This window comes from Gymnodraco acuticeps, unplaced genomic scaffold, assembly GCF_902827175.1.
Source record: "Gymnodraco acuticeps unplaced genomic scaffold, fGymAcu1.1, whole genome shotgun sequence".
In the NCBI taxonomy this organism is placed as follows: Eukaryota; Metazoa; Chordata; class Actinopteri; order Perciformes; family Bathydraconidae; genus Gymnodraco; species Gymnodraco acuticeps.
Genome location: NW_022989843.1, coordinates 2753901 through 2779312, shown reverse-complemented (window position 1 = coordinate 2779312; position 25412 = coordinate 2753901). Strand labels below are relative to the sequence as shown.

The following is a 25412-nucleotide window of genomic DNA, read 5'->3' as shown; positions in this document are numbered from 1 at the left end:
TCTCTTTCTGCCTCCACCTCTTCTGATCAGAGTATCGATCCCCAACCAGTCGATCGGTTGCTACTCTGTGATCTGGGCCGGGCCAATTACTTCAGTGAGTAATAGTGATTAGTTTGTGTCTAGATCAATCCACACTGATACCTGCAGAGAGGCTGTGGATGGGGCCAGGGGAACCACTGACTATTCACATCAGCAGCACATTTGTGAAACAACAACAGTGTCGTAGCAGGATCCTGTGCTAAGTATCTTCAATGTAATTGTTTCATCGTGCCAAACCTCCACGGAGTACATATCTGTGGACGTGGAGGTAAAGTGAAGACCTAGAGACGGTCCAGAGGCTTGCAAAAAGTTACAATTCTGAATTTCCTCCACAAAGAAACACTGCATCCATTGTTAGACCATTATAAACACACACACACACACACACACACACACACACACACACACACACACACACACACACACACACACACACACACACACACACACACACACACACACACACACACACACACACACACACACACACACACACACACACACACACCACACACACCACACACACACACACACACACACACACACACACACACACAACACACACACACACACACACACACACACACACACACACACACACACACACACACACACACACAGTGGTTAAATCTCAGCCTGTGCCATTGGTCTGACATTGTACAGGTCATTAAAAGGAAAACTGGTACTAATGTCAAAGGTAAATCTATTTCTGTTGATAGTATTCATGGGCAATCTATCCATAACATTGATCAACACAGTTTGTCTAATAGGAAAATAATAAACAATTACTCCTGCAGACGAGAAGGGTAATTGATTTTCTTCTGTAAATTACTACCACCATCAACCCTGCGTACACAGAAAGGTGATCATCTGCATAAAATCAATGGTATATGATCCTATCTGTATGATAATCATGGACTGTAACCAAGGAGCCTTCATTAGCTTCTGAGAGAGAAGAGAATGTGGAGGGTGAAACAAAGAGCCACAGAGCGGCCAGACTTCAAACAGATGTAAAGACAGATGTCCTCTTATTAAATTGCATATATGACATTGCTTGTGGCGATATTTTAAAAATGTTTGTAAATCCAAAATCAGCAGCATTATCTAAGCTCCAGAATCAAGGTAAATTATATTTATAAAACAGTAGCTTCAAACCAAAGCTGATCATCATACTTCCATTTGCTGAGTTTCTCTTAAACTGCAGTCACACACCAGCTAACAATATGACATTGTATGAATAACGTGAGAACAGTATGAACTTCTGAAGAACAGTAGTTGATAGGAACGCTGATTTTATTCTCCCTGATTCATTCATGACGGCTGCTCACACCACCCCTGGTGTTCCCAGCCAGACACTGACTTACTGTATGGTGATTGGTGGGCCCACCACCAGACAGCTGTATGTACAGTATGACTGCGTGCAGGCCTCCAAATCAATATTGCCAGCAATATTAATATCACCGCACATACTGTGTGTCAACAGGCTGCAACAAGGACAAAGAACGAATATAATGGATAAGACTTACTTACACTATAATTTGTCTTAATTCACAACAAGGCTAGAACCAAAAATATTAGTAACCATTATTGTTCTCTCCTGTGGTCTCACCAGGAACATTACATACGTTTTTATTTGTTTGAATGCTTACAAATGCCAAGTTTTGTTTTCCTGACAACCAACTTGTATATGTGAATACAGTTCAACAAATTGTGGATATAATTAGCAAAGAAATTCCTAAATCGTGGTTACGTTTGACTTACAAAGTATTTGACTCTGACATCAGAGACTTACTTGATAAGCTGTCTCTTGAAGATGTAAATATCTTAGTTTCTAACCATGAGAACGATCTTTTCTTAACCGTAACCTAGTTTTAGTGGCCTTAACCTACATACATCTTGAGATGGCAGATACAAAAAAACTCATAAGAACATTGAGAAGCAGTCTAAGAGCCGTTATGGAAGACAAAACTGTGTTTATTTACTGTAGGTATGAGGGTGTCTTGGACACTTACAGCTGCCGCAGAGCCAGGCTTAACCACGATGGGGTCCTGGGGGGAAATGCTTTTTGGCCCTGTATGCCAAAGCCTATGAGCCTTCTGCTCTCTCTGACAAAATATGTAAGTTAATTTGGGGACTGAACATGACAACATTATATTTCATAGAGAGAGCTGGTTAAAAACCAGTACTAACAACCAGTAAGGATGTTATGTTACAGAGAGCACCCAGGGGAATGTTATGTGAGTGTATTTGGATGTTTTCAGTTTTCCCAACTGAACAACAGGACGATAGTATACCGCTCAATTGGGTATAAAAAACAAGTTTCATGGGTCCACTAAATCAGTCTCTCATATAGTGTTAATGAATCAGTTCTTGACTTTAAACTTGATGATCACAAGTCCGAGACTTTTCTTCTCTTGTTTCTGGCTTTAGGAAAGTAGATCATATTAAACGATACCACTCAAACTTACAAAGGCTATGGAAATATAATATTTGAGAGCTTTCAGTGTTAATACTTTACTGTACCTCTATATCTCTATTAATCCCCTCAGGCTTTCCTCTCATTTTAGAAGCCAAACACACGTACTATAATGAATCTTTTTTTAGGCACCAATGGCAATTAACCCCTTTTCATTCTTTGTTCACCAAGAAAAAAGTGGTACCCATATTGTAAGACCCTAAAACCAAATAGAGGCCTTTTCAATAATAAAGGCTTTAGGCTTTTAAAGCTGAAAGAATGAGTAGCTGGAGACAAACAGCAAGAAGAGGCTTTCAGTATATTAGCTTCTCAAATCAAATCACCATGAAGGGAAGACAGAACCAGCAGTTCACATAGTGAAGAGGCCTGGACACAGAGGGATAAAGTGAATGCTCTGTTTGAATCTGTCCTCCCTTCATAGATTTTAATGTCCTATAATAAAGTGAAGAGCATTAACATTAGGCCCAGGACTATTTTTTTTAAGGCACAGAGAGGGTTTACCCCATTTACAATTACCGTTAATGCTGTCAACTGAACAGAATGAAATAAAAACATCTGGAACAATCAGCCCATTGTCTCTTATCAGATTATATTGAATTATTAAAAATTGTTAATTTAATACAGCAAGTGCAATTAAAAGGCACGTACATTACTTAAAATCACAGCCAAACGTTGCAGGTCTTGATATAGATTACAGAATATTCAGCTGAATTAGTAGTTGAAGATTTAGCTTTGTACAGATTGATGTCCTGCTTTGGTCATGAGCGGCTGAAAGGTTGGGATCACTCAATACTTATCAACAGGCTGGACACGAGCTGGTCTTTATCACTTTGTCCCCTTTATATGACTCACAACCTTGGCTGCGCGACCAGTTGCCTGATTTCTCATTTTGTTGCAGTGCGACTGACAGTGAGCGGCTCTGATTGAGGGGATCCATTAGAGATCAGCCTGAGGAAAGCCTGTTTGATGGATGAGACCAGTAGTCACCTTCAGAGCTTACTAACAACACCTGTATCCTCTGTGTGTGTGTGTGTGTGTGTGTGTGTGTGTGTGTGTGTGTGTGTGTGTGTGTGTGTGTGTGTGTGTGTGTGTGTGTGTGTGTGTGTGTGTGTGTGTGTGTGTGTGTGTGTGTGTGTGTGTGTGTGTGTGTGTGTGTGTGTGTGTGTGTGAGACAGAGATTTAGAAATATGAAAATCTATACCGTCTTATCAGCAGTGACTCAGTTTAACCTGTGGCTGCCGTTACCGTGTTTACAACACAACTTTAAAGTCCACAGTTTTTAGCTAATTTGATGGCATGAATATGGTAATACGACAATGTGCATGTCATTATTTGGTAATGTAAACCATTTTCTTTCCTGCTCTTGTAAAAACAGACAGACACAGAGAAAATATATAAACATAAACAATACAATCTAAGGAATCCATTAGCACACATGTTTTAGAGCATTCATTCCAGTGACATAGGGAAACATGCCCATAATAAAAAGGAAGCCATTTTTATTTTACATATTTCAAAAAAAGGGATTGTTGTGCCAGAGCAAACCTTATGAGGAAAGTCGTAGACACATACTATTTCATGTACAGTATGTGAATGTATGATGATTAATAAGAATCGTAGCTGAAATGTAGGTTGTTGGTGGTGACACCTGGTTACATAATAGAAGAGTTAACATTTTAGTTAGCATTATTTTAACACTTTCAGAACATAAACAATCAGCTGTGATTTATATGTAAATGTCCCCTTTAGAGGCAGTTGTTTCCTTTTCTCAGAATTGTACAGTATTTATATAAGTACATGATTACACTTCTGTATTTGTGTGATTTTACATTTGTTGGTGTGAATAGTATTCTGTGTGCAGCAGGCTAATTGCTCTGAGCAGTATTATCTCATTAGGGCCCATCAGCATTTGGCATTCAAATACAGAGCTGCTAAAAGCCTCTCTGCTTTTTTAATATTAACATTACCATTCATCACATCCAACGGAGAGGAAGAGCAGGCATGGGCCTTCATCCTTTAGCTCCTTTTCTCCTGACTCCCAGCTCTTAAACCTCAGGGTAATTCTTTACATAAATAACCAATTCATGCATTAATAGGAATAATATTGTTAATAGCTACAGTGTGAGTGTGGCAAAGGGAAAGAGCACATTCATATGACAAGTACAGTGAATGAAAATAGTATAAAATAAGGAGGGGATGCTGAGATGAGTGAAGGTAAGCAGGAAGGTGAAATGGAGGATGAGAGGTGGAAGAGTGAGGAGGGATGGGAGAGGGTGAAAGTGAGGGAGGGAGGTCAGCAGAGCGCTGTTAGAAAGGGAAGGTAGAGCCTGATGAGCACCAAATGAACAAATTATGACGGGCTCCATTTTGCCGGATGGGGTCACACCCTCCTCTCTCCTCCTCTCTTCTCTTCTCTCTCTGACAGTTCAATTTCCCCCTCTCGCCTCCCTGCTCCTGCCTGCTAATTGTGAGTGAAGCCTTATCATTGGGCCCCCCATCCACCCTGGGTCCGAGGCATCGCAGTGTCTGAGAGAGGAGACTGGAATGTCAAAATGTTATCCAAGACAGCAAACAGCCAGCGAGACGGAGGTCACACACAATAAGACTGAACGTTCATCTGGATGCAAAAGCAGAGACAAAAAAAAGTAAAAAGTAAAAAAGACCAAAAAAGTGTTGCGATGAAGCATTTGTATAGAACATGTTAATCAAATGATTTTTTCTTGTTTTTATGTATCGTGTTAATGCGTGAAACACATTTTCTGCCCACACATTTTCTAATGTTTAGGTTGTTGTCAGGGGTCTGAAGGATTGGCTGCATCAAAGCGTAACTGAGTGCCAGGTGTCAATCAAATACAATCATTAGAAAAACACCTTTGTTACACCAGGGGCACAGAGCTGTGATGTAATGAATTTACTTCAAAAACATATTGGATTTTGAAACAAGGAAAAAAAAAACTCACGCAGTCACGGCAGGAGGGAATTCTAAGAGCTGAATTGATTCACGCGCTTTATAAAGATTTCTCACACAATCACACTACCCAAATCCTGGCTGAGAGCACTTGACTCTTGTGTGCAAAGAGGAGCTGAGGCATGTTATTTACGGACTAGAGGTGGCCAGGTTTAAATGACACCTGAGGATAAAGCTCATCTCACACCAGCGCTCAGCCCTCTGTCTACTTTGTCATTTGAAATTGAAGCGTTGCTGAAGAACATTCGCTCATGGTTTCCTTTTTAGGCGCACTGGTCCCTCAGTTCATACGAGACAGAGACAGATAGACAAACAAGCTGAGAGGCATGAGGCAATCTTTACTCTGTGGGGAGCAGCTGGCTGTTGGATATGTTGGGGTTTAAAGTGCTTTAGTGGTCAGCTGATAGGGCTGATCTAAGGTCAGAATAATCTGAATGCAGGAGGAACTATCAGGGGCGACACAGGACAGAATCACTGACCCCAGACGTCCCCCATCACAGAAAGCTAGATGGAGGTAAGAAAGGGATAGAGGGGAAAAGATTGAGAGTCGAGCAGGAGAGAGAGAGCGCTCATCTATATTCAAACACTGGTAATGAGGGTTAATTCATTGGTTAAGGATTAACAAGGTGCAAGAGTATGATAGGCAAGCAGTTGCCTTCTCGAATATAAGTTTAAATCAACCCCATTATGTGGGATGTAATTTCAGCTGCAGAGCCCCGCCTAGTGGGAAAGTAATTGTGCCATGACTTCAGGGACTCTCCTTAAAGTAAAACTACCAACCTGAGTCACACCGACACAAATGAGAGGTGGTTCATTCAGCCAGTCATTTTCACACAATCTTTTATAAGTCATGCAACATCTCCCATTGTGCAATCACATCAGTGTGAAAGCTGTTTAACCCTATGAAGTATTCAGAAAGAATTAGATGGATCGACCAATTTGAAATGCCCAACTCTGGGCATATCAGCTTGACTGGGCACAGCAGGGTTTAAACGATCCAGGTTGGCATGCAGGTTCCTTAGAGGCTATGGCTCAGTAATGATAATCTAGAATTAAGGTTTAAAGAACAAGTGCTTTGTTTTTTAAAGAAAGACAGAGGCCTTTTATTTAAATAATCTATAGAAGTGTTGAATAACTCAGATGCATTTTTCACACCGTAGAGGATGTATTATTATTCATCAAGTGTTTTCCTGTGGGATAAGCTGAATGCAAATGGTCACTCAGGGTAATGTAATATATCAAATAACCAGTTTTATATATTCGTATCAAACCCTGTATGTCTGGTAAATACAGCTAACAGTGTTTAGAATACTCCAGCAGATGAAACAGTGGCATAATTAACTTGTAGAAATGTATGTTTGCCTCCCTGAACATTATTTTGAAGATAAACACGAATGCACAAAATATGCTGGAATAGCAAATACATTAAGGTAATACATGTTAAAGCTTTAAGTTAATAAAAATGTACAACAGGACCGCGTGCTAACATAACGCAATGTCCTCAGTTTGTTGCTTGTCAAGCCCCCTGTTTTTAAACTTGCTTCTGTCCCAACTCCGTTAACTGTCAAACAAAAGCAAAAAATGCTACAAAAAGCACATCAAGACACTCCAAGCAGATGAAAGAGAAAAGTAGCAATGACTTAAACAAGACTTTAATATTAAACCAACTTATTTAAACTGAGATAATCAAGAATTGAATCTATACATTCAGTTAATAACTGGGTTTGATTCCTGTGTGTGGGTAATAAGATGGACCTGACCTCCAAGGCAAGCCCAGACTAACTAATGATGGCCTGAGCTAAGCTAATATTTCATCATAAGCTATCCAGTGTTGGAATGATCTTGATGCTATTAGCAGTCTAATGGCTAAATACTCCGGCACTGCTAGGAGGAGGCAGCCACTGACACACTTAGCAACCGTGGGCTCGTTTAGCATGGACATAAATGAGAATTTGAAATGGAGACATGAGAGGGATGGGCACACCAGTGACCCCTACATATATACATGCACACATACAGACACATACCACACACACACACACACACACACACACACACACGCACACACAAGCACACACAAGCACACACACACACACACACACACACACACAAGAACGGACATTGTGACCCCTACACGGTTGATGAGACGGGAGCTGATATGCGAGTCAGACGGAGCCACATTTGTAAAAAGCGATAGCCAATTACGGCAGCCCGGGCTGGGGGATAATAGCCTGCCTGTCAGGCTCTGTGTGCAGTATACGCAATTGCATGTATGTGTGTGTGTCTGTGCCTGAGCACGTAGTACCCAAGAGTGAATATCGGGTTCCTATTCTCATCTATTCGCCCTATATCTCCATTCCTTAGATATTAATTTCGGAGCAGTGCTGCAGCACAGGGCCCAGGTCGTTAGTGTGATTCATCTGGGCGTAATCCAGAATGGGCATAAAAAAGACAAAGAGTAAGCCATGTCCACCAAAATAGGAGGCATATTTCTCTAAGGTTCCAGCTGCACGGAATAATGGGGAGGTTTTTATCCATAACATCCCTGCTTTATATCACAAATGATGTGCGATACTGGGTAAAGCAGAACATCAATATGGAAAACAAAAAGATTGGTGAAATATAAAAAACATATTCAAGAATGAGGAGGTTTATACTCATGATCAAATAATGGATAACATGTTAATGATTGTATATAATCACACTGTAAATGCTACTTTTGAGCACTCCAACAGTACACAATCAGTGTTAAGCCATGGACCTCTGCCATACAAGCATTGCATGAAACACAGCAGAGACAAGGGGAAAAGGCAACAGAAGGGACACTGGTTTGAAAGCTCAAACATCAGTGTTTGTCCTGTACTTTCCACAGACACATGATCTCCTCAAGGACTTGGCCCTGTCAGCCACAGTGGCCAGCCACCTGAAACAGAGGAATGATAGACTATCAGAGGAAGGGAAACTGTTCAAGGGAATTGTGTGGATTTAGTGGTCTAGTGCTGACACATGGCTTTGAGCATGGTAGAAAAGCACTTTAACTCTTCAGTGCTTTTATCGCATGTACACACTCCATAAAACATGGATCTATGTCGCATGGCTCACACAGTAGAGTAACACACACACACACACACACACACACACACACACACACACACACACACACACACACACACACACACACACACACACACACACACACACACACACACACACACACACACACACACACACACACACACACACACACACACACACACACACACACACACACACACACACACACACACACACACACACACACACACACACACACACACACACACACACACACACAACGCTACGAAGGCAGCATGGTTGTCAGAAGAATCCAGAATCTTTCTAAGAAACAATGTTTAATGACAAATGTGTTATTGTGAGTGTCCCCTGGTCAATAGTGAATAAGAAGAGGTTGACAACAGACTGGAAAAGATTGCCAAATAAACTGTTGAGACATGTGTGAACTGCTTAGTGTTCACATCACCAGCAACAGAGCAGAGTCACATCCTGAGGTTTACACCATCCACTATGTCTGCAGAAAGGTCCAGGCAGTCTTGTGTTCGGATTGAATATAATGGACTTTTACTTGACCTTTTCTAAAAGTGTTTTTGTTTTTTCACTGGTGTGAGCAGCACTCTGACTCTGCTTTGATTTTTGCATTTCAGCAATAAACTAATTTCCAATGGTGGGACTGATACAGAGATGCATCTAAACATGTATCCAACCAGACTCCAGCATTTGTTTGTTAATTTGATCCCAGCAGCTGCCATCTTATCATTTCAGAAGAATCTAAATCAGAGAAGGTAACAATGAAAACCGGAGGGCAACATATTGCGGCGAAAATATGCTGAAACTGCATTTTATAGCATTATTTGATTGAATATAAAGTAGTTCTCTATAAATAATTGATTAACTGAAAATATATTATTTTTCAAGGGCTGGCAGAATCCGAGTGCATGAATTCTGAATCTATTCTGGAGCTGTAAATTGTTTGCTCTTGTTGTTCATATCTATTTGTATTGTAACACTGGAGATAAATGGTGACGATACAGTGGATAAGAAAAGTTTTGATTGTATTATTTTTCATCAGCATGCCTCTCCTTGTATTTTTGAATACATAATTCATGTGTACTTCAATTCTAAAAAACAAACAATGAAGTTAGAGCGTATCCTATGCGATATTCCCCTCTCTCCTATTCATCTCCGTAATAGAGATGCAAGCTCCGTAATGCTCGCTGGGAGCCAAGCATGAGATTGAGGATTTCTCACACACCATGCATTATTCATCGTCCAGAGCAACAGAGTGTGTAAGATGAGAATTACACAGCATGAAGAGAACAGGGGAGAGGGGACTGAAGGGAGAGGGGAGGAAGGCGAGGGGAGCAAAGGTGAGAGACGGTGTGGAAGAGGAAGAGATAGAAGGTGAAGAGAAGGGAGCGAGATAGTGGACACTGTCAGACCTCCATTTCCTTTCCCTCTCAGGTTAACCCCAGGATTGTTTTTGGAGTTTGTGAACAGTGGGGAGGAGGAAATGAATATGGAACTGAGAGCCCCAGATAGCTCCACCAGATTGGCACACAATTTGCATTTGTTAAATGTGTGTCTTGTGAGTTGGTTTGTATTCCGAGCACAAACTGAGTAGTGAGCAGGACATTTCAGGGTTCTGTTATGATTCGTGTCCGGTCTTCGTTCTTCATAATGAAAAACAATGGGAAGTGAGTCAGGGTTGGAATTGATTTGTTTAACAATGGAAAACGAACAAAGTAGGAGGCATGCCTTCTTAAATTGAAGCTCGGGACCAAGAAATTGCAAGATTGTGGCTGATACAATTTGACAAATGACTTGTACAGAATGATATAGAGCATTTTTCATCACAATAATTGGTAGATGGACAAAAAAAAACTGATTTCATGTCTATAACAGTAAAAATATTGGTTCCCTGAAAGACGTGAGCAATAAACTCATAGTGCACTTAATGTAGAGCTTAAAAAAGTGACATACAATTGTACAATGTAAAAGTAATTCACAGAAACCATCTTGTGATTGTAATTTTTAAATGAAAGCAGGATATGTAATATGAAATAGTAGCAATAATATTGTATTTATTACTCTGATGACCCTATATGCGTGGTCTGAAAGCCTTTCTCAGCCGAAGATAGATGCCATTAGTTTGCCAAGTTAATTGAATATTACTTTATATATTTGTTCCTTTTCATAATGTGTGTGTGTGTGTGTGTGTGTGTGTGTGTGTGTGTGTGTGTGTGTGTGTGTGTGTGTGTGTGTGTGTGTGTGTGTGTGTGTATGTATGTGTGTGTGTGTGTGTGTGTGTCTCCTCAGATGCAGCCTTAATGACAAGTATGTGATGGTTACTGGCTTTTTAACTTCCCAGTGATGAAAAGCCAGGATTAATTTAGGCTACAGATTTCATTTGTTCCGAACAGGAAAAACAATATAAATCACTTTTAGAGTGATTAGAGAGAGGGTTGGATTAATCCAGGCCTGATTAGGGCATTATGCTGGCTTGTTATGGACACACAGGGTGACTGACGGTAATTACTGTCTGTAATAGGAGAGCACACACTCAGTCAAGGCATGAGCCACGGCACAGTGTGTGTGAATTGATGTGTGTGTGTGTGGTTATGTACTTCTGTGTGCGCCAATAGTTTGACTGAAACAAGGGTTGATAATGTTTGCTTTTCACAAATTGCACGTTGAAATATGCAGACTGTGTGCACTCTTGTGTGAGAGACAGCTGGAGATATGGAGAGGGGGAAGCAGAGGGATAGGTGAAAGAGTCATGGCTTTGTTTTTGATTATTGATATCCCTTAGACAAACATATTCACCCAGATAATAAAAACAGATGGCAAATATTACCCTGTGGAAAATTAGAGAGGTGCTAAATCAGCAAATCGAACCTTAGTGTGCACAATACACACACTTACACAAACCCATGCACACACACCTGAGTCTAATCCATACAAGTAATAAAGACAACATCTGAGCAAAATGTCTACCTCTACAAGATGTCTAGTACCAACATTAAAGTATATCCTGATATCATTTCTGTGCAAAAATAAAAGTTAAGAGTTGTATTAAGTTCAAACAGCATTAATACCATAGGTGTCTTGACAGCACTAGAAAGCATAGCGCAGATTCAGCGGACTCCATACGCCAATATTGTCTTTATTATGGGGAATTTCCTGCAGCTGTAAAATATCTTTTATAGTTTGGAAGCAGACATAAGGCGCCCAATGAGATGTGTCCCATTAAAAGCATGGAAAATAAGTATGCATATTTAGCAGAACGCTGCACATCTCTCCTCCAACTGCACTCTCCATCCTCCCAAAGTACTTTGTCTCTCTCCTCCATGCTCCTTTTCCTTTCGTCCCCCTCTCCTCTTGCCCCCCTTTCTTTCTTTATGGTGGCAATTGTTCCTTTTCATCACATCATTGGTTGAAAGAGAACTTTAACACGCCGTTGGCTCAGCAAGAGCTCCACATGATTCGATAGGCTGAGAGGCCCCCCCATCGGTCCCTTTGGGCTGTAAAACAACTCTGGAGAAGCTTGTTTTATGAGTGCACGCCTCTGCTCTTTACATGTTTATGTCAAACATTTGGAACAAATGGCCTCCATTGGCTGGAACAACACGGATAAATCTAGTCAATTCACAGGCATGAGAGCAGCACAGGCCACTGAGAAAGTGGCCCACTTGATGGCTGACAAGAGGAGTGCTTGCATTATTCAATTAATACCTGAAAGGCGTATGTTTTATGCAGCATTTACTAAAGCATCCACCAGTCGTATACCACACACAAACACACCCACACAAACACAGGGACTGTTTGCATCCCGGGAGAAGACTGGACTCCCCTTCCATTTTGCTAAATCAAATATACAGTGAGAGCAAGCTAAAAGGCACTTTCAATCAGCCGCTCTGGGTCTGTCTGTCAATCTGGGAACAACAACAATCTAGCCTACTTGGAGTGGTCTAGTCAACATCCATTCCCCAATAAATTCAATCAGTGAAGCTTTGTGTGTGCGAGTGTGTGTAAGAGTTGCGCGTTGTGTGTGTCTAAGTGCAAGTGTTTACGGCAAAGCGAAAGACAGAGACTGTTTCCGACAGAGTTGTTTTAGAACAACAAAAGATCATTTTAAAATGACATCTGAAAATATATAGAATGTTGAATATTCAAGAAAAAAAAAAGATAATGACACATCCAGGCTGGGAAATACAGGAAATGCATAAGAAGATACATTTTACTTTGAGCATATTGCTATTCCTCGTTCACACTGACAAAAGGAATCTGCAGTTCACCAAGTCATCTTAGAAAGCCAAGTGGAAGTTAACAGGCCTGAGCTAATGACATTGATGTGGAGGGCTGCACGCTGGAGTGATTGTCTGACTGTTTGAGACCCAAAAGCAGCACCAGCGAGCTCATCATGGACCCGCACTCTCATTATTTGGCCACAAATGGAAATGCAAATCGCTCGCTTTGCTGCGGACGCCTCAAATGTATTAAACTAAAAGGTTTAATTTCCATTTTTCTCTGCATCAGCTTTATTTATAAATGTCGTGCCCTATGAAGACCCTGTTATTTTCTCCCACTCCTGCAGGCTCTTAACAAATCTGCTCATTAATATGGAAATGGAGAATCAATCGCTTTTCCGGCGACAGCGTGCAGTTTCTCTCTGCGGTGTGAAATGTGCTCCGACTGGTCGAAGGCACAAACAAATTCACAAGCATACACACACAAAATATATAAAGCCATATTTTTTAAACTATATCTATACCGTGCCATATAAATATTTATAGAAAAATATTGCATTCTATATTATATTTTACTATATGGTTGTAACATAATTTCAATTCTGACTTCCCTGCCCATTTAGACAACTATCAGCCTATTGCCAGAATGGCAGCAGATGTCGCAGCATTAATAACCCATAATATCAAGTCCTGCTTATCCAACCTTTTCAGGGCCCTAAAATAACACTCATAGACCTTAATGAGATCTAATTATGCACAAGGTTCTTATTCAGGGCAATATGATGATAATTGCATCTGTGGCTTTTAACACTTGGGTGTCATGTTGGCCAGTAAATTGCCTCTCTTCCTCTCCGTCTGTCCTTCTGCCTGACTCTCTCTCCTCTCTCTGTCTCTTACAGTCAACATCTGGGAGTGAACCATCACACCTATCCACTCTGGTCCGCGACCTAATGAACATTTCTAAATGGCCATGACCAGCTGGTTAAGAGACTAATGTTGCAGCTATTAGCCAAAGCGGTTGTTTCCTCACAGTCATCTGTGGAAAGCAGCATAGAAAGGCAGGAGAGAGTGGGCAAGGACAGACATCGCCCTGCTTTCACACTATTCTTCTCCACACACACATCTACAGTACACACAGACACAAACGTTGCACAGCATGTTTATCTTTCACATTCTGCAGCAAACAAACCATGTGACGCATTCTCAGCCCACAGTGCATTAGTGCTTATTAGGGCCTCTAGGTGTGTGTGAGTGTATATGTCTGTGTGTGTGTGAGTCTTATTAGAACAATTCAGTTTCACTCAAGGTCTCAGCACTGTGGTTGCAGACCACTGACCATTGATTATTCATAGAGTCTGTGATTGGGTCCATTAATACAAGATTAGGGAAGGAACTGATGCTCATTTTGTGTGTGTTTGTGGACAGGAGTTGAATTGTAATGAATCCAGTTTGTGTTTATCTAGAGTTTATCACTGCAAAACATTATAGATACAGTACATAAGATGCACATTAGGGTTATTAGGTGATTAGTAACTTATTATCATAACACAGTTTATAAGGTATAACATGTTATCTACTATAACACCAAAGTAACACAGTGCCTTTGTTTGAAAATGAGCAATAGGAATCAAACAATAAAAGGGAATATTTAACCTCCTTCATTTACCACATACTGTACGATTTCCACCTAATAGCATTTGTTCTTCAATTGAAACTTAATCTGGGTAAATGGTGCTTAAATGTTTAAATCACATTTACAGGCTGTCAACTGATGTGATGTTCTTCACATGGTCACCCTTTGTTTGAATGAAAATAAATTGATGGCAAATGAGAAAGGATTTAGCAGAACTGGTTGAGCAGACATATTGAATCATAGCTCCCCCAAGTGGCCATTTTGGGCAACTAACAGAAGCCCAAAGCCAATGTGGTCCGATTCTTCTTATAGAGACAAGTTAAATAAAATGATTTTCAGTAAATTGTCTGGGATTGCTGCTGAGAAAGAGGTCAGTGTTACATATCATCAAATGAGACCACTGGGTTCGCCTTTCCAGCTCTTTCTCACAGGCAAGAGATCAACTGGGCAGCAGACACTTCCATATATCATCCTCGTCGTCATCATCATCATCATCATCATCATCATCATCATCATCATCATCATCATCATCATTAACTTAATCATCAGGTGGAGGAGATTGCTGAGGAGTTTGACCTACAGGAGCTCAAATACTGTGTGACAAAGTAAGCATGGAAAGTAATAAAAAGAATACCAACCATATACATTTATAAATGTACCTTGTTTTATTTTCGAAACTTCAAATACCATGTGGGCGAGATCTGACATTCAATCTATACAGTGTGTGCAGGGAATGAAATATATTTTTATTTATTTGGGGCTTGACTGAAAACATGCAGTAACACAATAGTGGATTAATGCAGTGGTGTCCAAACTATGGCCCGGGGGCCAACTGCGGCCCGTAAAAATGTGTGATCTTAAATATATATGTAAACTCAATCACACCGTAGTATTCATGTGTTAAGAAGCCCACTTTTCAAATACATTTAGTCAAAGTTCAAAACATTTTCTAACAAATCTTACTTCATAAAAAAGCCAAATAACTTATTTGCATAACAAGCTTGAAATAGACCCTTCATATGTCCCTTTATTGTAAGCAATCTGAGGTTTCTATATTAAGGAATGAGCTGCCAACAAAATAAATAAAACCCTAGTGACAGCTGTGATGGAGGCTGTTTTTTTTCCTTTCTTAAAGCATATTCAAGTATCAAGCATAATTGATCTACATTTGATTGAGTTGGTAACTTATAACTTGAGTTTCACTTTCGATTGCATGATATAGCCCAGTGCAACACCTTCGTCACACATGTTGCCACTTGTTTGTACCATTTTCAGGCGATTTGTAATCTGTTCTAGAAAAACGATGTGTTTTTAGGATTTTAAGAAGCATATAGAACAAACAATGGATGTATTTTATGAACATTTATCCTTGCTGGAAGTAGATTTAGATGTTTTAGGAGTGAGATAGAGATTATTATCTAATATATGCATCCAATTAAGCATTGCATGAAGTCTGTTGATGAATCAGAGGCTGTTGTTGGGGCTGCATAAACGTTTTTTAATTTTGGTTTTGTAGGCAGACCATGCAGGCCAGCCCAATGGTCACCAAGGTTCATGTTTTAATAGCATTTTTACAAAAAAAGCCCAGGCGAGCCTAACATGTGAAAATATGGCTTAGACCTCAGAGAGTTAAACTTGGGCCTGCGACCATAGTTTTACTGTATTTTGTAGTTTGTGTCGTACTACATGCGGTGTATTTTGCATATCTCTCAGTAGCCAACGATCTGTGAGTCTGTTGGCTCGGACATAAACTCCGTAATAAAGTAGTCTACATTTCATAAGAGGTGTAAAACCTGTGAGCATTTTAAATCGCATTTGAACGGAATGCTTATATGCGATATAGAGAAGTTAAGCTGTCATTATTAGGGTGTAATTTGTTATAAACTATTGGAGGGGTAAGCAGGCCTTTTGTTTTTGGATATTTGTGGAGTTAGATGGTCCGTGAGTGTTGTTTTATTGGTTAAGTGGTCCTTGGTATGAAAAAGTTTGAGAAACACTGCTCTAGTAAGTGGCCCAGCGCTTCATATATTTTTCTATATGTTGCCCTCAGTGAAAAAAGTTTGGACACCCGTGACTTAAGGTAAACATTTTTTAAATATTGTATTAAGGCCGGATTAAACTGGGGAAAGTAGGCAACTGCCAGAGGGTCAGGTCTACAGAAGCCAGAGAATGTAAACCACTAAAGTATACAGTAATGCGATCGGAATGTAATCACGATGTGATCTAAAGCAGATCCAAATAATCAGGTTGTTCTTTCATAAGTGGGCCATGGGTTGTGGGCCATGTGTTTTAAACCTAACCTTAAACAAAGACATGTTTATTTAAATGACCACAAACAAACAAACAAATTGTGGGACCAGACAGTAATCCAGCTAATGAGGCCTGATTGATTTTTGTGTCTGAGGGAATAAAGAAAATGCCATGTAATGATTTGTGCACTGTACTTGTAAACTTGGAGGCAGGGTAGGTGGGCCTGCAACACTCACAGATGGTGGGAGATGGTAGTGGAGGACGTCAATACGGGTCCAACATTAAAGAAGAATAAAAAAAAAATGACATTACATTGCCATGTGTCTCAAATTACAATCATGATTGAATGAGAAAGTGTGTATCCGACAAGTCAATATTCCAATCTAATCCTCAGTATTAATAATACATATGATTTTTATATGCGAGACAGCGAGACAAAAGGGCATATTATTCTCATACACAATACACTGCGATGTACTTTTCATACACAGTTTATGGATGTTCAGTACCTGTCCAGACGTCATGCTGTCCGCGGTGCTGAAGCAGTGACGTAGGAAGTTGACGCTCTTCACGCATCCGCTCCTGCCATTTTTGTGCTACTGGCTAGCTTGCTTAGCAAGGGGTCTCCATCAGCAGGAGGCGGAGAAAGACTGCGGGCAAACAGAGAGAGCAGTCGAATCAAGAGACTGAACCTTACCTGGAGAACCGGGGGGCTCTTCCACACAGGAAACAGTTATTAGAAAGGCTGTACAATGTCCGATTTTGACAGCAACCCGTTCGCAGACCCGGACTTCAGCAATCCCTTTCAGGTAGCCAACTGAGCCATCTAGCCTACACGCTTCATAGCCCAATGAGGCCAGTCTTAGGTTAGCATCCCTGCTATCTGTCCAAGCTAGTTAGCTAGAGCGTTTCCTGGGAAGCAGAACAAGCTAATCCTCATTCATAATATTCATCTCATCACTGACACGGTATATGGCAGCTCACTTAGTAAACGAGGCAGTAAAGGCTCAGCTAACAATCTGTTGCTGAGGATGTTTGTTATCAACGTTGCGATAAATGTATATAGCAACTAAGAACAAAGACACATGATGTTAGCTAGCTAGATGCCCACCGTCAGTAAACACTTGCTGTCACCTGCTAGCTTGGTAAATAAGTTTGATAACTGAATGGTTACCTCTCTTATGGGCATTGTATGCTTAGCATTATATCCAAATCTCACTGGCACGCAGGTCTTGGACATTTAAACGTGTTATTGGAGTTCTATATCAAACACATCAGTGCTCCAATTCAAACATAAACGTCGCACACAACATTGACTAAAACATTGACTTCCTCCTACTCATCTTATTGTGGCATAATATAAAAGGGTAATTTCTCTACATCTTACATATCTGATCGTACAGAAAAGGCTGGTTTGTTTTGTATTGTAGGCTAGATGGAGGCAACAAGCTGTTTCTTTGGGCTATAGTTGAGTTGATCTTACCTTCAACCAAGACAGTCAGCTGCTCTTCATCCTAACAGCTCACCTGAGTGGGTGATTTAAATGTTAAGTCCCTCCCCTGCAGGTGTGGTAACCAGTGGGTGGAGTCTTGGTTGGAATGAAAACCAGTCAATTACATTACATTGCATTTAGCTGACGCTTTTATCCAAAGCGACTTACAATAAGTCAACTGTTGGCTCTTCATGTCACATGGTGCGCCACCTTACACTACCATAACCTTACACTACCATAACCTTACACTGCCATAACCTTACACTAACATAACCTTACACCACCATAAGCTTACACTGCCATAACCTTACACTGCCATAACCTTACACTAACATAACCTTACACCACCATAACCTTACACTACCATAACCTTACACTACCATAACCTTACATTACCACAACCTGACACTACCACTGTCCTCCCTGGCAAACATGTCCCTGGTGTTTCCCAGTTCCCCTCCTGATCCCATTCCTAAAGTCTTAAATGGCCGCAATATCAAGACCAATTTACATTGTTTATTGTTAGGTTATTATTTGTATTGTGTTGCATTTAAACCTTAGTCTCTGGTTCCACCTTACCTGCTGTCAACACAACATTAATAACTGACAAGAACAAGTGAATTACTGGACCAAGTGATTATGCGGTCATCTAACAACAACAATATATAAGCTTTTTGGTTGTAGTAGTACCCATCATGGTCCCTTTTCTGTCCTGTAGGATCCCTCAGTGACTCAGGTGACCCGGTCTGCCCCTCCTGGTGGTCTGGAGGAGTATAATCCCTTCACAGATGCCAAAACGGTCAGCTTTACTAAATGATTACCAGTTGTTTCTGTGCTTATTAACCTGATTTCATCCACTACCCTACTTCTCCCTTCAGCTACAAAGTGACAAAAAATGACTGTGGCCTAATTACACTTTACATTTGCTGTCTGTCTTAAGGTTGCACATATATTAAAATAGTCCATGCTGGTTTACAGGCGGCCCCTGGGAATGCTCCCAAAGCGACTCCTGTACCTTCCCAGCAGAACACACAACCTGCCATCATGAAACCCACAGAGGAGCCGCCAGCCTACTCACAGCAACAGAGTCAGGTACTTGTTTATATATTGAATCGCCTGCAGTTTTATAGCATATTTACAGTCACTCTTTATCTTTTTGTTTCTGGTTCACATTTCTTATGTTCCGTCATTCTTTCATCTGTTCTCTGATGGCCCAACAGCGGCGCAATGAGGTACTGTCTACCATCTTAAGAATTGTGTCTTTGTCTTGACTAGTGTGAATTCAGAACATTCCCCAGCTTTGCTCATGCTGTTTAAATGTAGAGATAGGTTAAACCCATAGTTAAACCTAAAGAGAAAAAGCGTAAACCACAATAACACCTTGCCTTTCCAATTATAACCCCTTTTTTCCTCCTTCTCAAACTAGCAGACCCCTGAGCTTACCTAAGTGGAAAAATACCTTAACTACTTATCTGATTGGATATCATACCTCCTGTCAGATGTTGGACAGTCACTTTAACAAGTATTTCTGTGTCAGGACCAAGCACGTGTTCAGGCGGAGTTGTTGAGAAGGCAGGAGGAGCTGGAGAAGAAAGCGGCAGAACTCGATCGTCGGGAGAGAGAACTCCAGTCCCACGGAGGAGGTCAGTCAGTTTATCTACTACTAACTCATCAACCTCAGTCTGAAGGCTCATCCCAATAAAAGCTTGGTTAATGACAATGTTTTGACTCAGAAAGTGGATGTGTTACCATAGCAGCAACATCATTTGTTTCTATTTGTGATTAACAGCATATCTCTGAGTCATTACATTCAATACAAACATCAAACTGTGTTTCTTTAGACTGAGGGTCCATACAAAGTGGCTTTTTTTATTTTTATCAATGAGGATAGAACGTATGCTGGCGTAGCCGCCTTATATACTGTGGGCCTGCACGCGCATTCAGGTAGGCTTGCCCTGATTGGCCGGCTACGTTTATACAACTTCAGTGTGTGAACGCTCGCATATCATTGATGAGAGTAGTACCCATAGAGTCCAGTAGAGGGCTCCGCCTCTGCTTATAGAACTAGGGTTACAATACGTAACCCCCTGTTTTCTACGAAGGGTTGCTAACCTAATTAAGGCATCAAAATACACAGGCGATTTCGAATAAAAAAAGTGACAAAGATTTTACTCACACTCATGCCTTAATATTTGTTTGCATATTACAGGTTATATGCCGTAATCACAATGCTTTAGATTTAACCAAAAAATTCCAAAATACAGGTTTTCTATGTATTTTTTTCATTTGCAGATTGTACTATACACTGTACATTTTGTTTCTATCGTTGTACACACACATGTTGCTTCAAAGTATAATACTTCATAGTATAAAATCTAACTCTTATTCTTTACATTGCTTATCATTAAAACACTGTTGCCTTTGTCCACACAGGGCGTAAGAACAACTGGCCTCCACTGCCAGAGAAGTTCCCCGTTGGTCCATGTTTCTACCACGACATTGCAGTGGACATTCCTGTAGAGTTCCAAAAGACCGTGAAGATCATGTACAACCTTTGGATGTGTAAGTGGAACATCCAACACACCCCTAATGAGCTGTATTGCCTCCTATACCTGTGACCTGTGATCACACTTGGCTTCTCTTCAATGCAATATATGGGATTGTGAGACTGCATTGAATTTGGACATTAAACACACGAGCACATCAACAACAAGGACATTAGAAAACAAAAATATGTGTACTTATGCTGAGCATAAATTATGATTAACTGTGTCTTTTATTTTGTTGTTTTTCTCCCAGTCCATGCATGCACGCTCTTTGTGAACATGTTCGGCTGCCTGGCATGGTTCTGTGTGGATACATCTCGCGGTGTAGATTTTGGCTTGGCCATGCTATGGTTCCTGCTGTTCACTCCCTGTTCCTTTGTCTGCTGGTACAGACCGCTTTACGGGGCTTTTAGGTAAGCAGATACATGGAAAATAACATTGAGATTATTATTATTAGAGAACAGTTCACTGTGCACAGCCATGATGTGTGCAAATGAAGCTTAGCAGTATGTGATCCAAGTATGAATACAAACAAAAAAGCAGTGGCCATTTGACCTTAATATGCTCTTACTTATTGAGGTTATTGATGCTCATTCTTTATCCTCTTCTTTTTTTCCAACCCTATAATGAAGTACCAAGTTAAAGGTAGGGTAGGTAATTCACTTCAGAAACACTTTTTGTTATATTCCATGAAATGCTCTTAACATCCCGATAGCAATGAATAAATTACATGCTTTGAGAATAAATATATACAAATATTTCATCTGTGGAAGCGGTGGCGCTGTAAAAAGCACGACCAATTGGCAGGCAGGTAGGCCAATTGGATGGTCTACCTGCCTGCCAGCCTTCCATCTCTTGTGTACTTTCAAATTCTAGCTTACTCAAGCTGGTTTCTCCATTCTTACCTACCCTACCTTTACCTTTATGAATAAAGCCAGACCTTCAGACATCAATTCCTGTTTAATGAATAATGCCTCTTTTTATTTAATAGCCCACTCTTACTACCTTGTTCTCTGTGTCCTCTACAGGAGTGACAGTTCATTCCGCTTCTTTGTCTTCTTCTTCATCTATATCTGTCAGTTTGGCGTTCACGTTTTACAAAGTATTGGCATCGCTGGCTGGGGTACATGGTTAGTAATTGTGCCTTTACTGATTCTGTAACTCTATGAGTAAGTGCTAAAGATTACTTACATTGTTATTGTTTTGGTAGTGGTTGGATCGCAGCTTTAACTGGTCTGAATATCAACATCCCAGTGGGCATCATCATGGTGCTGATCTCAGCTCTGTTCACTGCGCTGTCCGTGGGATCACTCATCATGTTTAAAAGGGTAACACAATCACACACAAAACATATCAGTGCCGGCTGCGTTTCTACCTGAATAGCTAGCATCTCATTATTGGAGACTGCCCATGATAATAAAGTTAAAATATATGCAAATAAGTTAAACACCATTGCTATCTACACTATAAGTAAATGTTTGAATAGAGAGTGGGGAGATGCACTCTGACTAACAAGCTGACTGCATTATGAAATGTGAGTGCAAGCAGGCAAAAGTGACAAGAATAAACAGAATACTGTGCGTCACTACTAATGTTGAGCCAAATGTCAGTGTTGTGATGAGCCAGGAAGTTAAACCTCTGCCTAACTGTATTGTGTAATTCTTCCAAAGGCATGCCGGGAGATTTAATATTACCTGACTTGTATAACGTAACTTATTTATATTTGTCTGCTCTTTCCAGGTGCACGCACTGTATCGTACCACCGGGGCCAGTTTTGAGAAGGCTCAGCAGGAGTTTGCAACTGGGGTCATGTCTAACAAGACCGTCCAGACCGCGGCCGCCAACGCCGCAGCTAATGCTGCAACCAATGCTGCTCGTGGGGCCTTCAAACCTCAGCCATAAACAGACGCGCCCACATACATGCACACATGCTCATAAATAGAAGCATACACTCACACACACAAATGTTGGAGGTGTACAACTCTGGCCTTGCAGGTTCTCAGATCAAATGAATTCTATTTATGAATGTTGTTATTCTAAGATTGGCCTACACACGTTGCTAAAAAATAGTAACCAGAGTTGTCCACCTTCACTTAAGATCCAGTTTTAGTAAAAAACTCTCAAGTAGTTGAATCATCCACAAAGATACTCAAGATGTGCTCTGAGTGTGTGGGATTTCATAACTCGCTCCTCTTTCCCCGTCCTCCTGTCCCGTTGAGGTGTTTCTAAGTCAGGCAGAGGTTGCAGTATTTTTGTCATGGTGATGACCTCCAGACAGCTTCCTGCCAGGTAAATTCAGTATAGATTAATGAAAAGTGATAATATGATCATGGTGTTTTGCACATAGTTCTGTTTTCTTGGTCACAAAATGAAAGTACAGAGGGTGTTTGTATGGCTGGGCCTGCGCGTGAATGTGTACTTCACTTAACGAGAACTCTTTCATTTAGATCTGAAAGGTTAATCATCCTTGTCCTACATCTGTACTTCTATTCTGAGATGAATACACTCCTGGTCATTCATATTAGTAAAAGTATTTCAGTATTATTTTATCTAGGACCTTCCTGCAGCCCTTAGCAGTGACTTATTTCTGAAATATTCCCTGTTTGTGAGCTATACTTCAAACACCAAAGTGGGATAGCTTCATAAGATTTGACAGCATGATAAAGACATGCATGTTCAGCACACTCAACGTAGCTGTTTTTCAAAGCCAATGTCCACTATTAGCCTTTTCTCTGGTTACAGGTGGGAACTGGTTTAGGGGGAGGAATGTCAGCCTACCTATTTTTCCCTAGTTGGATTATGTGTGAAGTGAGCTGTGAAGTCAGTGCATGTCCCTGGTTGACTGATTGATGATGTTTGGATCTATTTGTGAAGACACACTGAACCCCCAGGTCAGCAGGGTCACCAGTTCTCACCACAAACCCAAAAGAGGGTCAGTCAGATGCTTTCATGGCCAGGTGCAACTAAAAAGGGACAAACATGAGAAATATCCACTTTTCTTTATGTACTTTAGGTGTGGCATTAACAGACTACTGGGTGGCTTCATCTCAGTTGTTTTTGTAGCACTCTGTTTAAAACTAACGCTGAATCTTGTGCTGTTATTATTCTTTTGGAAAAAGACACATTCATAGAGAGGACGGAGAGAAGTGAACAGCCTTTCTTTGACGATGACATTGGTTTTGATTTTTCTAGAGATTAACCTGTATACATAAAAAAGTGAAACTGATACTGTGTTTACCTCCACAACATAGCTAACACTCCATTTGCTTTTCTAAAGACAAAAGCAGTCAGTCCAGTTGTTTTTCCTCTGGCATAAGAAGTTTCATATCTAAATTGAACATTTAGTAAGAGAGGATTCAGTGATATGACTAAATGAATTAATTTATATACAATAATAACAGTGTTATTCAGAACTAAGTTGTACAGACTACTGTCAGTGAAGTGAAATATGGACATGTGTTATTTGTCGCGGTGGTGAACGTCTGAAGCTGTGCACGATGACTGGTGATGCCGGTTTTACAAATGTATGGACCGAACATTATAGTAGATGAAATAATCCTGTGAATAGAACCAAGTTGACGATCAATGATTTGTTAGGAAATCAGCCAACGCCTCGACTATTGTTTTTGTTTGTTAATATTTTTGTTTTAAGTTCATTGCACTTTCTTGTTTTACGTTGAACTTAGTGCAAAAGACAAGCGTTGTTATTTATGGTGTAATTTAAGTTGTTTGCATTTTCCAATTTGTTTGGTTTGATTTTACATGATGTGTTATGTTTGTGTGGTTTTGTAATGACATGATCATAACATCAGCTAGATTTAAGAGTGTTTAATGACTTTGCAACTTGACCCTGCAAGATGTGCTGGAATGGATGAGAATGTGTAGGATTCGTATGAAAGGCCCTAAAGTGTTATTCTGTGCAGAAAAGCTGTGAGAAATCTACCAAATGTCCATATAGATTTGTTTTTAAATCTTGGTTAGTGATGTGTTCCCTTGCCATGTTTTACTTTAAGATATTACTTTTATTTTGCTACAAACACCCACATGATTCCCATGTGTCTAAAGTTTTGGAAAGTTGTCAAGAATCATGCCACAGAATCATTTCTTGATGTATTTGGGCAAGTTGGTCCGCAGTATAACCGATGTATTTGAAGTTTGCTGACACATCACTGTGTTTTTTACCCGTGACCATGTTATTTCACTGAATCAGAGAAGAAACCTATTCAAAAAGGGACACTTGTATATTTTGTAAAGTTGAAAATTTGATCCCCATTATCAATCACATGTAAAAAGAACTTAATGCACTCTTGTCTGGCCTTTGTTGCATGTGAAATAGTTTGAGTTTTGTATATTTATGGTATTAACATGGAATAAAATGTGAAAGAAATATTGATTGACTTATTTCCTGAAAGTTACAGAACTTTTGTTCTGTGTAAAAGATTGTCCGAAATATTTGCTTCAGATCAGTTAAGTAATCCATTAAAATGAAACATCCCTCTTGTCTGTTTGAACGTACAGAAGTCGACAGTAATTCAACCGAAACGTCTTACATTAAGGTAAGGTTTTAAGAGGATTGCCAAAGTAAATGTAATAAAACGTTCCATGTATCTTGCATCTCTGTTTGTGAATCTCGGGGGGGGGGGGGAAGCAAATGTTCTGTTCCGTCTACTCTTCGTCTCTAGGTGTCAGTGTTTCCTTAGTTTG

The 25412-nt window shown here is 40.3% G+C and overlaps 1 protein-coding gene across 2 annotated transcripts; it reads left to right on the top strand.

Annotated features, from left to right (window-relative positions):
* Positions 1-17247: 17247 nt before the first annotated feature.
* On the top strand, positions 17248-25099 carry LOC117561292 (secretory carrier-associated membrane protein 1-like). Of its 2 annotated transcripts, XM_034238590.1 has the most exons (10): positions 17248-17479; positions 18881-18961; positions 19141-19254; positions 19383-19394; positions 19700-19805; positions 20596-20724; positions 20962-21121; positions 21737-21838; positions 21919-22036; positions 22449-25099. In XM_034238590.1, the coding sequence occupies exons 1-10, from the start codon at positions 17423-17425 to the stop codon at positions 22608-22610; spliced, it is 1041 nt and encodes a 346-aa protein (XP_034094481.1). In that variant the 5' UTR covers positions 17248-17422; the 3' UTR covers positions 22611-25099. The 2 variants fall into 2 exon arrangements, with proteins under 2 accessions (XP_034094481.1, XP_034094482.1); XM_034238591.1 differs by lacking the exon at positions 19383-19394 and having other exon boundaries at positions 17250-17479.
* The last annotated feature ends 313 nt before the right edge of the window (positions 25100-25412 follow it).